This window comes from Schistocerca americana, chromosome 2 (assembly GCF_021461395.2).
Source record: "Schistocerca americana isolate TAMUIC-IGC-003095 chromosome 2, iqSchAmer2.1, whole genome shotgun sequence".
NCBI lineage: Eukaryota > Metazoa > Arthropoda > Insecta > Orthoptera > Acrididae > Schistocerca > Schistocerca americana.
The window spans coordinates 1,022,914,350-1,022,931,177 of NC_060120.1; the positions used below are offsets into that span (position 1 = coordinate 1,022,914,350).

A 16,828-nucleotide genomic window follows, 5' to 3' on the forward strand; every position below is an offset into this window, starting at 1 on the left:
AAAATAATTAGATACACGGTATTAATGGTTGAAATCTGTAACTGTGTTTTATACGTTAAAATCGTAAGTGAATTATTGACTTAGCTGTTTTTTTCACCAGATTTATCCAGTTAGTGGATTTTGCAAATGTATCGATCTAGTTACGTATTAAAAAATATTCGGCTGCAAAATCCGCTACTCGGTGTTAGTTACGAATGACGTAAGGTGGAATTCACTTATTGCGAGTATAAAAGCAACACGTTTTATATCAAAGAAAAATCTGAAAATTCTACGAAACTGGCATATAAAAATACGAAGGGAACATTATTTTACCGGGAAAAACTGACTTATTTAATGTCAGAAAGAGAACAGACATGAATGCTCAACATTGTGGTTTTTTACAAAAAAATATACCATTCCGTTTTTCACATCAAAAGATATAACAGAAAATAAAATAAGCTTGTAATTGCATCTTAGTAAACCACCGAAATCGATTTGGAAAATAATAAAATTGGCGGGAATTTGCATCTTAGTTAAAATAGCAACAAAAAGTTCTACAAAATGAAATCAGCTGAAAATTGCTTTCAAGTGACATCGTCCTCAACACTACCCATTAATTCAAAATCGCTTGCCGCATCTTCAGGTGCAGCGGTGTCCCTGCCTGCTCGTGTAAAACCTCGATTAGAATTTGAGTTTGCTGTTGGTCGCCTAGTCGTGAAGACTAGCTATAAAAGCTATAAAAGCTTTTTGATGTTTCCGAGTTTGACTTCTGAAAGTTTTATTCCAGCTGTGATTGGTGTTGGTCTTTTCCTTTTCAGGATACTCTTCCCGTCTCCAGTCTCAAAGTTGTAGAAGGGCTCTCCACGAACTAGAGAAATCATCTTGTTTATGCTTTTCGTGAACACCATTTTTTTGGCTTTCTGAATCTGTAAATGTCACTTATCAATACCTTTCTCTAATCCTTCCACGTATGTCATAACAATTAGTGTAAACAGAGTACTCTTTGCATAATATTGCTTTAGTAATACTTTTCATGTTCTTACATTTTTCTTCTGGTAACATTTCTCTCTCACTGATCAGGCTGCCTCTTGCTTTTCCATGAGGGGCTTTCGCCCTCCTTCTGGTCATTTGCAACTGCTACGACAGGTTCGACCTCTTGTGGAATTCCTACTGTTTCAATTATGCAAACTTTGTTTGTACCATCTGCTGCATTTAAGCCGCCCACAAAATAACTTGTTTTCTTCAAAAGACTCACGCAAATACATCAACAAACATCCTACTGACCAGCTGAACTGTGCTCACTAGTGCATATTTCAACAAGTAATCGGCAGCGAGAGCTTCATTGTTGCGTACACGTTCGTTACAGCGTAGCCACCCTAACTCTGAATGAGAAAAATGTCCCTTCGAATCGTAACAAACTGAAACGTAGCTTTGAATGTCTAGATTGGTAACACTGGTGTCAGTTCGCGTTCCTTGCATCAGGATCTGGTACAGCAACTGCGACGCCTATTGAACTTCGCAGGTTTTACAAATTTTGGACATTTATCAGACTTTGCACCAGAAGACATCGTGCAGTTAGCGGCTTTTGCAAACCAAACAACATCTTCTACAGCCAATTTCAAAGGTTTATAGCGGGTTTCGCGCACTGAAACCTATTTTTGCATCGGGGCTACTCATATAATACCTTTCGTCCAGATGCAGTTTTCATCTACACTGCATTAAAGTGTGAAATGACTTATCGACCAAAAATTGTCGTGACGTCTCGCGACCCGTTTCTGCTGACTTTGCGTAAGTTTACTGGTTTTGATGTATTCTTCATCATATTTCAAAGAAGGCTTTGCTTCGGTTTAAGGTTTTAATGTATTCTTCGTAATATTTCAAAGAAGTGTGGTTGCAATTATTAAGTCAGTTTTCCAGGTTTGTGATTACATTTTAAAATGATAACTCAGTGTGACGAAACTAGTTACGTAATCTTTTAAAAATTTAGTTGTTTGAGTGATTGTGGCCCCCACGACTGTTTGTGGTGTAAAACAAACATTAATTGCTTGTCTCTTCCTTTTGCTCTTTCCTTCATCACGTTCTTCCTCCTCAATTTCTGGGATTCATATTGAGAGTGCTTCCTCTTGCAGTGGCGTTGCTCATCAGATTTTTGGCAATATCTGTCTTAAAGAAATTACATTATTGATTTATTTTCTATTTTTATGTTAGAGGCATCATTCCTGGATTCACTGTATTATTCAGGAAAAAAATTAAGGGAAAGAATGAATAACTGTTCCCAACATATCCTTGGGGCGCCAGTTCACCTCTCTGTCTTACAAACTAGTGTGTACAACCAGTTCAGATCCGTCCCAGCAAGTGGAACGAATATTACTATGACAATTCAGACTGCCCTGGCGTTATGCAGGTTCACTCAGTGCAATAGCAGGGTCTGTACCCATCTGCTGCATTGTTGTGACTATATTAGGTGACTTACCCCTACTCGTATCTTGCTACCCCTGGCCGTGAGGTCCTTCCTCAACCCTTCCAGCAAGACTTTCACTGCATGCTTGCTGGCACTGTACATCGCTCCTGCGGCTAAGAACGGCGGCATGTGTCCTGCGATGCTGGAAAATTGAACAGATAGTTGCAGGACTCTGACATAGTAGCTGACTGCCTTATGAGGAGAAAAGCTGCACTCTGATACTTTACTCTAGAGCGACCTGTACAGACAACTAAAACATTTCTCAAATAAAGAGTCATAGGCCTGATATTCCAGTTTTGTATATCAGGTGTTGTTGTAGTCATCACTTTGAAGAATGCTTAATGCAGTTCTCCATTTTACTCTACATTATATAAGTAGTTTCATAGCAGGGTAACTGCTAAATCTAAAGTGGATATCCACTTGAACCTGCTTACTATATTCAGTCCTTTGATTGCTCTACAATGTTGATTCCCCTACTCTGTGCTGAAATACTAAATTACTAATTCACGATGCTTCCTATAAATCTATCCCTTCTTTCGGTCAAGCAATTCCAATAACCTCTTTTCTCCAAAATTCGACTAACCATCATCGTTTATCCGTTTGTTCCCCACATTTCTCGTACACAAGAGGCTACATTCCAAACTAATACTTTCATAAAAAGCTTCCTGTCGCCCAAATTTATGCCTTTATGTCAACATATTTCTCTTTTTAAAAAGAGTTTTTTTTCCTTGCCGTCATCAGCTATTTGAATGCACAGAGACCAAAACTTGTCCACTACTTTTAGTGTCTTGTTTTATCACCTAACTCCCTCTGTATCGTTTTACTTAATTCGAATACCCTCAATTACCCATGTTTTACTTTCATTTCTTTTTACCTTGTAATCTTTTTGAGGACACTAAACCATTCACTTTAACTCATCTCCCATTATCGTCTCCAACCGAATTACAGTTCCAACGGTAAACGTGGATTACTTCTGTCTGAACTTTAATTCCCTTCATTTCTCCCTAGTTTCCTTTCGTGTGACCGCAACGTTCAGACTGAGTGGCATAAGAGATGAGTTCCAAACCTATTTTATTCTTTTCTCAATTACTGTGCTTTTCATGAACTTGGACTCTTGGAACTGCATTCTGGTGTTTGTACAATTTGTCTCTAACGTATCTCTCACAGGACTCACATGCGTAACACATACTATTGAACACAAAATTAAATGCAAGATCGAAGCTCCTGCTCGATACGACTTTGTCTGTGTTATCGTTGCTGTAAATAATATTGCAGTGGTCTATAAATTATCGCTCCAACTATGCAGTAATGTACCCTTATGAGAAGTATTATTCTCCCACTGGTTCGCAATTTGTCTCGTTAATGACAACAGAAGATTTACTTCCTCCTATCGGTATTTCGAGATATCGATTAACAAGCGAATATATAAGCCAATACTTGTTGTTAGACGTTGTATACGTCTTATTCATGATGGATTTCTGCACTTTTTATCACATATGTCTTCCAAAGTCCAACTTCTCATTCCAGTCATGTGCAGTTGGAGTCATGACTTATAACTGCTATGGTAGCTCAAAGGATCCTTGAAGAGTGCCAGCAAATCAGAGATCTGGTGAAACTGTAATACACCCACAAAACCAACAATAGATCCAAGTAGGATGTATATGGGATTTCTGCAGCACTTTTTTTACAAACCTGCAGCCATATGTACAGGTCATTTACCGTATCCATTATGTCACAAGCTATAATCCATTTCTATGATGTTACAACCGAAGAAATCACACCTTTTATCTTGGAACAACTGTGGCAAATCAAACGAAACAGACAATGACATTACAGTATCCTACTGACCATTAAAAGGAAGCAGCTAATCACAACATAGCTGTTGAACCTCCACCTTCGCCTTGTTGAAACGTACTCACCCAAAATGAATACAGCATCATGTTTAAAATCAATCGATTAATTATGAAAAAATATAAAGATATAGTTAAAACCAGTGTAACTTGGCAAATTAAGCAGCACTTGTCAAAGAGCTTATTGGATCTTTGTACGACGCTTGGTGTAAAGTATAATGGAGCCCATAAGTTAAATATATCTATATCCAGACTGTCTGTATGATTTATTAAAAGTATGTAGCCACAGATGTATACAGACACACACACACATGCACACACACACACTCATGCACACAGACACATTACATCTGGTGATCAACATTAATTCTACATCTAAAAGGAAGGTATGTAAAAGACACATCAGGTATGTACACACCTTTTATTTTTCATACTGTTATTACCACATTTACAGTATGTAAATGATGTAACATCCAGTAATACCACTTCTACAATGTATGTGAAAATAAACTGGCAACAGATAGTTTAAACTGAGTGCCAAAATATCCGTGAAAAACGTAAAGAGTGTTAACATTTAATCTGAGGTACATGTGATGCTATGTTACTGTGGATAAACATTTGTAGGTGTTTTTCAATAATGCTTCACTCCAACAAGCACTCTTTTAGGGGGAAAGAAAAGACTGCATCATGTTCTACACTAGAAAATATAACCAACATTGTTGACTAGTTAATTCATATTTCTGATGACTTTTTCACTTGGGCATATCTGAAGTTTTGTTCTACTGGTGTTCAGTGCAATGACGTCACGTTTCCCAACACTTTATCACAAGAAACTGTACTAAAAATGATGCATTTTGACAAAGTGTTTAATTCGTTATATCACTTAAACTTTATATTCTCGTAGTACGATACACAAAATATAGGTTGTAGCCATAACATAACATGGCCAAAGAGAATTATGGAGCAAGCTTCTACATACAGAGAGGAAAAGACGAGATCTAAAAAGCATTAACTTTGCACAAAAAATAATTTATTATAATATATTAAGATTTCAAGTACAAAACAAATGCAGGTTGCTTATCTTAATATGCAAGGGTATTTACAGATTTATAATCATGAACGAAAATTCATTCTTGCTCCAAAAAAAACTTAACTCTCTTACTTGTCAAAATACATACAGAATTGTTTTGTAACATTACAAAACACATATTAAACTTCTAATAATCTAACATATGGCTTAATGCGAACTTACAGTTAGAATGATTTTCTGTTTGTATAAATGATAATAATGTCATTCCCATGTCTAAATCGTGTATGTTGTTAGTAAAAAATGCGTCTTTGTTTAGTGAAAATGTTTATCAAATTCAATAAACATTGTAATGATCCCCATGCTATGATATTATTCTATATCTTAACTAAGAAACGTTTGTCAGCTTCTGCTGATAGTGACAATTAGTGCTATTGCACAATGTAAACACCAAGACAATTTGTCCTTGTACATCACTGTGTTAGAAATTGCCCTATGCATCACCATGTTACAGCAAATTTGTAAGAATTTTCCTATTTTATATTTGGTTACAGATAAACATCAAAATAAATTGTAACAAATTGCTGCATACATTGTCATGTTACAGCAAAGTTGTAACGAGTAGCCCTACAAAATGTTATATCCCATACATCAACGTTGCGTACACTAATTTTTAACATTTACACCAATCATCACAGACATATACTGGATAAAACTGGTGAAATGATGGACACCATTGCCAATATAATAGTGAGAGGCATTACTCCAATAGTATGGTGGATACCATTTTGGGATCAGCAATGGTCAGTTGATATGGTGACTGACACTAACCTCAATTCATTTTTGGGGCAATGCTGGTCAGCTGATATGGTGACTAGCAAACTAGTGGATGGGGCAGTTATGGTCAGTTGGTAATGGTATTCACCATAAACCTCAATTATGTATGGTGGTTCAATTATTGTCAATTGAAATAGTTGCAACTATTACACTAGATACTATTGATTGGGCAAGGATGGTCACTTGGTATGGTGACTATGTTTGTCTCTAAATGGCAGCCATTACATGATAATTCAGTCCTAATGCTTAGCAGAAATACACAACCCTCCTCAGAGGAATTATAACAATATACAATTTGCACTTGCAATGTTTTTTGTATGGTGAAAACTTCAATGAAACAGAGCCCAAACATCTGCAACAATGAATATTTAAGAATGTAATGTGTACTTGCTATCCCATAAAAAGATTTACAGACGAAAGACTAAGCAGGTAGCCATAAATGTCTAGTTTTTTTGGAACTTTATGGACCAAATGGACGAAACTTACACATCAAACTGTACAACCTACATCTGAACACACAAGGGATTATAATGAAAAATGCAGTGCATTAATTCATGCTTATACGTGTGAACTCACCATACCAAATGTGGGTCTGGAACTGCAATCATACTTAAGATTATTCATGTGTCCTGCAATATGTGATAGTTCATAAACAAAACGAAATCGCTAAGTAATGTGCATCTTCTTACACTATGAATCATATATATTGGACATGTAATACTTTGTAAAAAAAAGGAGTTCAGAAGCTATGTGTGTGTGTTTTTATAGGCTCCTACCCTATAAAATCTAGTACATACTAACATAATCATATAGTTAAAAAATAAGTGAATGTGAGAAACACCCTCTCCTCAATGACTTCGTATCAAATTCGTAACGGTGATACAGAAAAAACTACTAATTCAAATGGGAGTATAATTAGCCAGCACACTTTCAACACAAGTTGAGATGTGTTCTAAATGTAGGAGGTGTATCTGGAAATGACATGATTTTGTAAGAGAGATTGTGTGCTAAGATGTGTATATATGTTTAGTCACCAAGCTCTCAAGTGATGTATAGATTTTGTTTGACTGAGCTCCAATAGCAGATACCCACTGTCTGGTTATGGCACACATCACAATGCATTTGTGATAATGGTAGTCACATTCAGTGGGGTAACTGTTGTAACTATGTTAACTGACCTTCACTGTTGCAGCCAATAGTATGTGAAGTGCTGTGACTCCCCATATCAGCTGACAATAATTGTCCCAATTGCATCTGGGCTAATGACAGTCACTACATCAACTGACCATCATTGCCACCAGAACTGTATCCACCAAGCATCCAGTGAAGTGTAGTCCTATTGCCAAGGTTATAATGACAATCATTGACCCAGTAGTACATACTACCATCTTCATTGTAAGGAGCAATCTATTACAACTTTGTTAACATTGGTCTGTACAAGGTAATTTGTTACAATTTTGCTGGAACATAGCGAAATGTCAGGCACTTTGTTACAATTTTGCTGTAAAACAGTGGTGTAGGAGGACATTTTGTTACAATTATTCTGTAACATAGTTATATAGCATATAATTTGTTACAATTTTGCTCTAACATAGTGACATATGGGGCAATTTCTTACAGTTTTGCTGTAACATCATTATGTATAGAGCAATTTGTTACAATTTTGCTGTAAAATGGCAATGTATTGGGCTCTCTGTTATAATTTTGGTGTAACATTCAATATGTGAGGCAGTTCATAACATTTATGTGTAATAGTGGTGATGTTTACTTTGGCATGTACAGGTGCAACTACAAGTGCTGGCAGTGGTTTATAGTTCATTCGACACCATCTGTGTCATAGTATCTAACTTGCACACAGGTTTCTTCATAAAATAATTGAAGAACAGCAGGAGCGGAGGTTTCTTTGCTTTATATTCTTTTTTGGCTTCAGCGAAGGGATGTACTCCATCCTTCATTTCGGGAATTTTTCGTTTCTGAGCGAAAATCTGCCCATCTCAGCTTCAGACAGGGTGATTCCCACCACAGTTAATGCATATTGCTGGAGATGATCAGTCAGTGTCAGTCATTGGCTACCTTTTCACATTTTCTGCAAGCTGCTTCCCCTCCCCAACTCAGCATTGTGTCGCCAGATCACTGGCATTTGAAACGCCTCATGGGGCTGGGTACATATATCAGGGCTAGCTATAAGCCAGAGGAGCCCTGCCATTGTGTATTCAGGTCATCTCAGAGAACTGAGGTCACAACGAAAGTGGCAGTCTTCTCATCTTTCTATTTTTTTTATCTCTCTATTATTCCATTGGTTCCATTGTTTCACTTCTACTATCCTCTGTAATGACTATTCGTGATTGAGTTCTGAGATGTCTATAATATCATGGTATGCGATCACAGCCTTGCTTGAAATGAGGGAGTTACGCATCTAAAAAATTACGTCATTTCTTTCTTAGTCGTCATCAACTATTTGTTGGATTTCTTCCATTCTCTGTCTTCCTATATAGCTTTTAATCTCTGTAGCTCCCTCGAGTACCATGGAAGTTAGTCCCTGGTGCCTTAACAGATATCCTATCATCCGGTCCCTTCTTCTTGTCAGTATTTTCCACACATTTCTGTCCACGCCGATTCTGTCGAGAATCTCCTGGTTCCTTACCTTATCAGTCCACCTAATTTTCAACTTTCTACTCTACCAGCACATCTCAGATGCTACTTTTGTCTTTTGTTACAGCATTCCAGCAGTCCACGTTTCACTCCCATATACTGCTACACTCCAAACGTACTTTCTCAGAAATTCCTTCCTCAGATGTAGGTCTGTTTCATCCTAGCATACTTCCCTACGCCACTGCTAGTCCGATTTTTTGTCCCTCTTTCTTCGTCCAGCCCTCTGCCCAGGTACCTGAGTTCCTGAACTCTGTCCACTCTATGATCCCCAATTATGATACTAGCCTTGTCACTGTCCTCATTTCTACTACTTCTCATTACTTTCGTTTCTTCGATTTACTCTCAATCCATATTCCATACTCATTCGACAAAAGATACTAAGTTCATCAGCGAAACTCGTCACTGATATCCTTTAACCCCAAATTTTTATTTCTTTTATTTCTTTAAATGTTTCTATGACATACAGATTAAAAAGTAGGGGCGAAAGGCTACACCCCTGTCTTACACCCTTTTTAATATGAACTCTTCGTTCTTCGTCTTCCAGACTTATTATTCCTTGGTAGTTCTTGTACATACTGTATATTACCCGTCTATCACAGTAGCTTATGCCTATTTTTCTCAGAATTACGAACATCATGCACAATTCTATGTCGTCAAACGCCTTTTCCAGGTCGTCAAATCCTATGAATGTGTCTTGATTTTTCTTCATTCTTGCCTCCATTATCAACTGCAGTATCACAACTACTGTCTCGTGTCTTCACCAGGCCAAACTGATGGTCATCTAACAGGCGCTAAATTTTCTTTTATATCCTGACGTATATTATTCTTGTCAACAGCTCTTTTAAGCTGATTCTGCGATAATTCTCGCACTTGTCGGCTCTTGCTATCATCAGAACTTTCTGGGTGATGTCTTTCTGAAATTCTTATGGTATATCGCCAGTCTCAAACATTCTACACACCAATGTGAATAGTTGTTTTGTTGCCAATTGTCCCGATGATTTCTCAAATTGCAGTGGAATATTATTTATTACTTATGCCTTATTTGACCTTAACTTGACCGAAAGTCTTTCAAATTCTGATGCTAATATTTATCACCTATCCCTTCTCTGTCGACTCCTGTTTCTTCTTCTATCATGTCATGAGATAAGTCCTCCCCCTCAAAGAGAATTTCAGTGTACTGTTTTCACCTATACGCTCCTTCCTCGGCATTTAACCGTAGAATTCCCATTGCACTCTTAACGTTACCGCCCTTGCTTATAATTTTATCGAATAATTTTTTCACTTTTCTACATACTGAGTCAGTCCTTCTGATAATTATTTATTTTTCTATTTCTTTACATTTTTCATTCATCCATTTTGCCTTAGCTTCCCTGTACTTCTTATTTATTTCATTCCTAAGTGACTTGTACATCTGTATTCCTGAATTTCCCTGAACATTTTTGTACTTCCTTCTTTCATCTATCAGCTGAAGTATTTCTTCTATTACCAATGGTTTCCTCGCAGTTGCCTTGCTTTTACAAATGGTTTTCTTTCCAACATCTGTGATTTCTCCTTTTAAAAATGTCATTACTCTTCAACTGAACTACCTCCTGGGCTCTTCATTATCACAGTGCCTATAGCCTCAGAGAATGTGAAGCATAGTCTTCATTTCTTAGTGCTACCACATCCTACTTCTGTGCACAGTGACTATTCCTTACTAGTCTCTTGAACTTCAGCCTATTCTTCATCACTACTAAATTGTGATCTGAATTTGTATCGGCATCTTGGTTCAGGATGTGGGTTCCTGTTGTCATGTTGTAGTTCATGACCCACAGGCAACGTATGAGTGACCAAGTAAGTGGTCCTGACAGTCGGGATATCAGTTACTTTGGAATAAGGCTGGCATCTCGGACATATTCTAAGTCGTGGTCACCTTTGTGCTCAGACGGCAAAGACTACCAAATTCACCTGTTAGTCCATCAACTGTTAGGGGTAAAACTCAATGGGACCCAGGGCAAGTAAGGCTAGCAACCTTCTTCCCTGGTACTTTAAATATGATGCTGGCAACAATCGGAGCAAAATGCCTCGAACCATTGGAGCTGACGGAGTCCCACCTCTGACAAACCAGGGACCCCTAAGATACAACTCGGCAAACGAAAGGTAACGAGATGGGGAGCTATTAATATCAATGGGGGCTACTCTGAGAAGAAGGTAAAGCTGGCAGAGGCTGCAAGTAAGATGGGGTTGGACGTTTTAGCAGCTAGTGACATTCGGGTAAGGGGTGAGAAAGAAGAGGAAGTGGGAGAATACAAGGTCTACCCGTCAGGAGTCAAAGCAGGTATAGCACAATGGGGTGCAGGGCTTTACATCAGGAAAGAAATGGAACCCAGCTTAGTTGCAATAAGGTATGAAAACGAACGACTGATGTGGATAGATTTGACAGTGTCTAGCAAGAAAATTAGGATTGTGTCAGTATATTCGCATTGTGAAGGGACAGGTCTAGATAAGATGGATAGTTTTTACGACGCACTCAGTGATGTAGTTCTTAAAGTAAAGGACAAGTACAGTGTGCTTCTCATGGGTGATTTTAATGCCAGGATTGGAAATCGAACAGAAGGGTTTGAAAAGGTTATGAGTAAATTTGTAGAGGATATGGAGGCCAACAGGAACGGGAAACAACTCTGTGCGAGTATGAGCTTAGTGATCGGGGGAACCAGATCTGTCATTGACTATATAATAACAGATCAGGAATTCAGGAAGGCTGTGAGGGACACACTTGTATTCAGGGGATTCTTTGATGACACTGATCACTATTTAATCTGCACTGAAATTGGCATTGTGAGGCTGAAAGTGCACGAGGTCATGTCCATATGTAGGAAGATAAGAGTGGAGAAACTTCAGGATAAGGAAATCAGGTACAAGTACATAACAGTGATCTCAGAAAGGTACCAGTTAGTTGAATGTAGTCAATTACAGTCATTGGAAAAGGAATAGACAAGGTACAGGGACACAGTACTAGAAGTGGCTAAAGAATTTCTTGGAACAGTAGTGTGTAAAGGTAGGATGAAGCAAACAGCTTGGTGCAATGACACAATCAAGGCAGCCTGTAAAAGGAAAAAGAAGGCGTATCAAAAATGGCTACATACTAGAACTCAGGTAGACAGAGAAAGTTATGTTGAAGAAAGAAACAAAGTCAAACAGATAATTGCAGCATCCAAGAAGAAATCTTGGGAAGACTTTGGAAACAGGTTGGAGACTTTGTGTCAAGCTTCTGGAAAACCATTCTGGAGTGTAATTAGCAGTCTTCCAAAGGGAGGTAAGAAGGAAATGACAAGTATTTTGGACAGGTCAGGAAAACTGCTGGTGAATCCTGTTGATGCCTTGGGCAGATGGAGGGAATATTTTGAAGAGTTGCTCAATGTAGGTGAAAATACGATCAGTAATGTTTCAGATTTCGATGTGCAATGGGATAGGATTGATGATGGAAATAGGATCACATTTGAGGAAGTGGAGAAAATGGTCAATAGATTGCAGTGCAATAAAGGGGCTGAGGTGGATGAAATTAAGTCGGAACTCATCAAATCAGTGGAATGTCAGGTCTTAAATGGCTACTCACGATTATTGAAAGGGCGTGGGAGTCGGGACAGGTTCCATCAGACTGGACGAAAGCAGTAATCACACCAATCTTTAAACAAGGAAACAGAAAAGATTATAACAACTACAGAGGTATCTCCTTAATCAGCGTTGTGGGTAAAATCTTCTCGGGTACTGTTGAAAGGAAAGTTCGAGTATTAGTTGAGGACAAATTGGATGAAAGTCAGTGTGAGCTTAGGCCTCTTAGAGGTTGTCAGGACCAGATCTTTAGCTTACGGCAAATAATGGAGAAGTGTTACGAGTGGAGCAGGGAATTGTATCTCTGCTTTATAAATCCAGAAAAGGGCATATGACCGGGTTCATAGGAGGAAGTTATTGTCTGTTCTACGAGATTATGGAATAGGAAGCAAACTTTTGCAAGCAAATAAAGGTCTTTACATAGATAGTTAGACAGCAGTTAGAGTTGATGGTAAATTGAGTTCATGGTTCAGAGTAGTTTCAGGGGTAAGACAAGGTTGCAACCTGTCTCCACTGTTGTTCATATTATTTGTAGATCATATGTTGAAAACAATAGACTGTCTGGGTGAGATTAAGATATGCGAACACAAAATAAGCAGTCTCGCATATGCAGATAACTTAGTTGTGATGGCAGATTCGATTGAAAGTTTGCAAAGTAATATTTCAAAGCTAGATCAGAAATGTAAGGACTATGGTATGAAGATTAGCATCTCCAAAACGAAAGTAATGTCAGTGGGAAAGAGATATAAACGGATTGAGTGCCAAATAGGAGGAACAAAGTTAGAACAGGTGGACGGTTTCAAGTACTTAGGATGCATATTCTCACAGGATGGCAACATAGTGAAAGAACTGGAAGCGAGGTGTAGCAAAGCTAATGCAGTGAGCGCTCAGCTACGATCTACTCTCTTCTGCAAGTAGGAAGTCAGTACCAAGACTAAGTTATCTGTACACCGTTCAATCTTTCGACCAACTTTGTTGTATGGGAGCGAAAGCTGGTTGGATTCAGGTTACCTTATCAATAAGGTTGAAGTTACGGATATGAAAGTAGCTTGGATGAATGCAGGTGCTAGTAGATGGGAACAATGGCAGGAGGGTGTCCACAATGGGGAAATCAAAGAAAAACTGGGAATGAACTCTATAGATGTAGCAGTCAGGGTGAACAGGCTTAGAAGGTGGGGTCATGTTACACGCATGGGAGAAGCAAGGTTACCCAAGAGACTCATGGGTTCAGCAGTAGAGGGTAGGAGGAGTCGGGGTAGACCAAGGAGAAAGTACCTGTATTCGGTTAAGAATGATTTTGAAGTAATAGGCTTAAATTCAGAAGAGGCACCAAAGTTACCTTCCTATTCACAGTGTTTCCTACTCCCTTTACACCATTTTCTGTTGCTGTTAATATTACCCCATACTTTTCCGACAAGAAATCCTTATCTAGTTTCCACTTCATTTCTCTGACCGTCACTATATTTACATTTCCCGTTCAGATTTTTTGGGTCGCTACCACATTAAAAATTCTGACATTCCAAGCTCCGACTTGTACAACGTTATCGTTTTGCTGGTAATTCAATAGTTTTCTCATGATCACTTCCCCATTGGCTGTCTGAGTGAAAGAATAGTACGGGATCTTTTGCCAATGGAGACATCGTCGTGACACTTTTCCTATTACAGTCCACGTACTATGTGGGTGCACATTACACGTCCTTAATGCAGTAGTTTCCATTGCCTTCTATATTCTCATGCCATAGATCATTGCTGATTCTTCCGCCTCTTACGGACTGTTTCCCACTCCAAGGGCAAGAAAGTGCTCCGAACCTCTGTCCGCTTGTCTGCCTTCTTTGGCAAAACCGGTAGCAGAACGAGGGTGACATCTCGCGCTGGAAGTCATCAGCCGCCATTTCTGGTGATTTTATTCATAATGTAAACAGTGGCAAGATTCAACCTGAGAACGAGAACGTTTAGATTACTAGTAAAAGATGCTAAACCTTATCATAGTCACCCAATTTTTGTGACTTCCTAAGAAGTTCCAGCAGGTTTAGCCAGTTAGTCTCAAACAATAATGTACTATTTCGTAACCGTTTAATCGTCTTTTAAGCGTTTATGAATGCACTTGTAGAAAGGGGACACATTTTCAAATGTCACATTCTTCCTCTTCAGCGCTACAGATACATTCTGATTAATGACGCCTTCAGCCCCGTTGGTAAATACAATCTTATTTTTCACAAGCCTCCCTCATTTGTTTTGATTAGTGGATGTGAATACTCCCAGACGGTAATTTGAATTTCATTAGGAGTGAAGGTAATAAAATGATTTGCCATGATGTTCCCACGAACAGTTAGGGAGATACAGTAGTGAAAATCAGTTTATAGGGGGGGGGTGTTCCTACTAAAGTAATAGCCAATGTCTGTAGCATCCTGTATCGTATTTATTATGAAAGTAGTAGATAAAATAAGACATAAACAGGCACGACGGAATTACATAGCTTCTTTCATAAAACGAGTAGCAAAATAAGGTGTATGCATTTCCTGGGTGGAGACTGGTATAAAGACTCTCACTTGCTTGTTGTGTTATTGTGTTGTTAGTACTCTGTGGAACCTCCGCTCTTCCTATTTACCTCTAAAATTCTTTTCGGCATCGATTTCGTTAGGGTTTGTAGTTCTTGTAGTGAATCTGTCGCACACCCTTCTCGTATCGAACTTTTCAGCCCACATACAGCCTCATATTGCCTTTGAATTGCGATAAATACGCGTTTCAAGTATTCCGCAACGGTTTTCTATAGTATGCATATCCAGGCTACATGCACGCCACGGCAAGACATCCGTATCTTTATCTTCAAACCGCTTTTAGATGTAGCACAAACATGCACAGATGCACTATCTTGTGGAAACATTACGCTTTCGTTCCCCATGAACTCATACATTCTAATCGATTCTGCCTCTAGAATCCAACTGTTCATGTAAGAGTTCACCGTTCTGTTGAGTCAAGCAGTGAGTGATTTATCTTTAGCGCAGAAGGCCGCCCAAATCATAACACTTGTGCCACCAAAATTTTTGCTCACTCTTACCTGCTGATCTGTTCTCAGTTCATTCCAATAATGCTGAAATCCATCCAGCCCATGTAAATTAAACTTCTAGTCATCACTGAAGATCACTTTATCCTATTTTGAAGTCCCTGACAAACGTTTCTCAGGAAACTTCAATCCAGCCTGCTTATCTTTGAATGTTAGAACAGGTTTCTGCAGTCTCCTGAACGGAACATGTTTTCATTTGATAAAATTTGTTGTTCGCGTCTGGCAGTTACCGAAAATTTTAAGTCGGAAACAAGTCAAACAAGTTTAAGCCAGAAACAAGTTGAGAACAATAACGGTTTGTGGCCCTCGCTATGCGCAAAAGGGACCGTTTCGATGGCTCAGATAAATCTCCACTTTGCCGGTATTTTACGTTCTGTTTATACCGTGGCCCGCCAATCTAACGAAATTATCGCTCACTGTACATGTGCAGTTCTACTTCTTCGCGGTTTGGCAATGAGAGAGTTCCATTTCCTTGTACGCACCAATTTCTGCACTTTCGTCTCATGATAACTGCTTTCCACGTGACATTGCCACAATTGTGGTTTATGTTCACAACACGGGCTGTCGTTATTAGTGTCTGTTTCCTACACTAACATTGACGGAGTAGACTGCCTTTGTACTGAGTTCTACCCTCTACCATCTGAATCGTTGTTGTCTGTACTACTGATATCAAATGCGTTACCACTGGACTGCATTTGTCAGTATTTTGGATCTCGTACTGCTACGTATACACAGTGCACAACTGAAAGATGTCAAACCAACAAAGGCACCAGGTTTCGACAACGTTCACCCTGAATTCATAATAAACTGTGGCAAGTATACAAAAGTATGGCTGGCTCAATTTTTCACAAACATAATGCAAACTGGCAGTATCCCACAAGAACTCAAACGATCTAAGGTAATAGCTATTCTAAAGCCTGGGAAGCCAGCTGACAACCCAAAAAGCTACAGACCAATTGCCCTGCTGTTTGTAATTTACAAATAACTAGAGACAGAATTAGCCCAGAATTGTTCAGGGCAATCCCAGTTGAACAGGCAGGCTTTCGGCCAGGAAGAAGTTGTACTGACCAGGCGTTGTCACTCACTACTTACATTGAGGAGGGATTCCAGAGAATATTGAAAACATCAGTCTCCTTTATTGACCTCTCAGCAGCTTACGACACAGTGTGGAGAGAAGGCACCATGTACAAAATTCTTCGAGTAATTCCTAGCAAATCTATAGCACGCTTAATAGACAGCATGCTCAATGATAGGGTGTTCCAAATAAGTATGGACCCTGACTACAGCTCCATCAAAAAACTAAAGAATGGCTTACCACAAGGATCATTGCTTGCACCACTGCTGTTTAGCCTCTATATTGCAGAGCT

At 38.9% G+C, this 16,828-nt stretch overlaps 1 protein-coding gene across 1 annotated transcript in view; it reads right to left on the reverse strand.

Moving 5' to 3' along the window:
* Positions 1-16,828, reverse strand: part of LOC124595652 (dehydrogenase/reductase SDR family member 11-like) — a 75,543-nt gene that overhangs the window by 21,105 nt on the left and 37,610 nt on the right. The window contains exon 4 of the mRNA XM_047134493.1: positions 2,453-2,582. Coding sequence (XP_046990449.1) covers positions 2,453-2,582 — 130 coding nt within the window. The remainder of the gene's footprint in view (positions 1-2,452; positions 2,583-16,828) is intronic.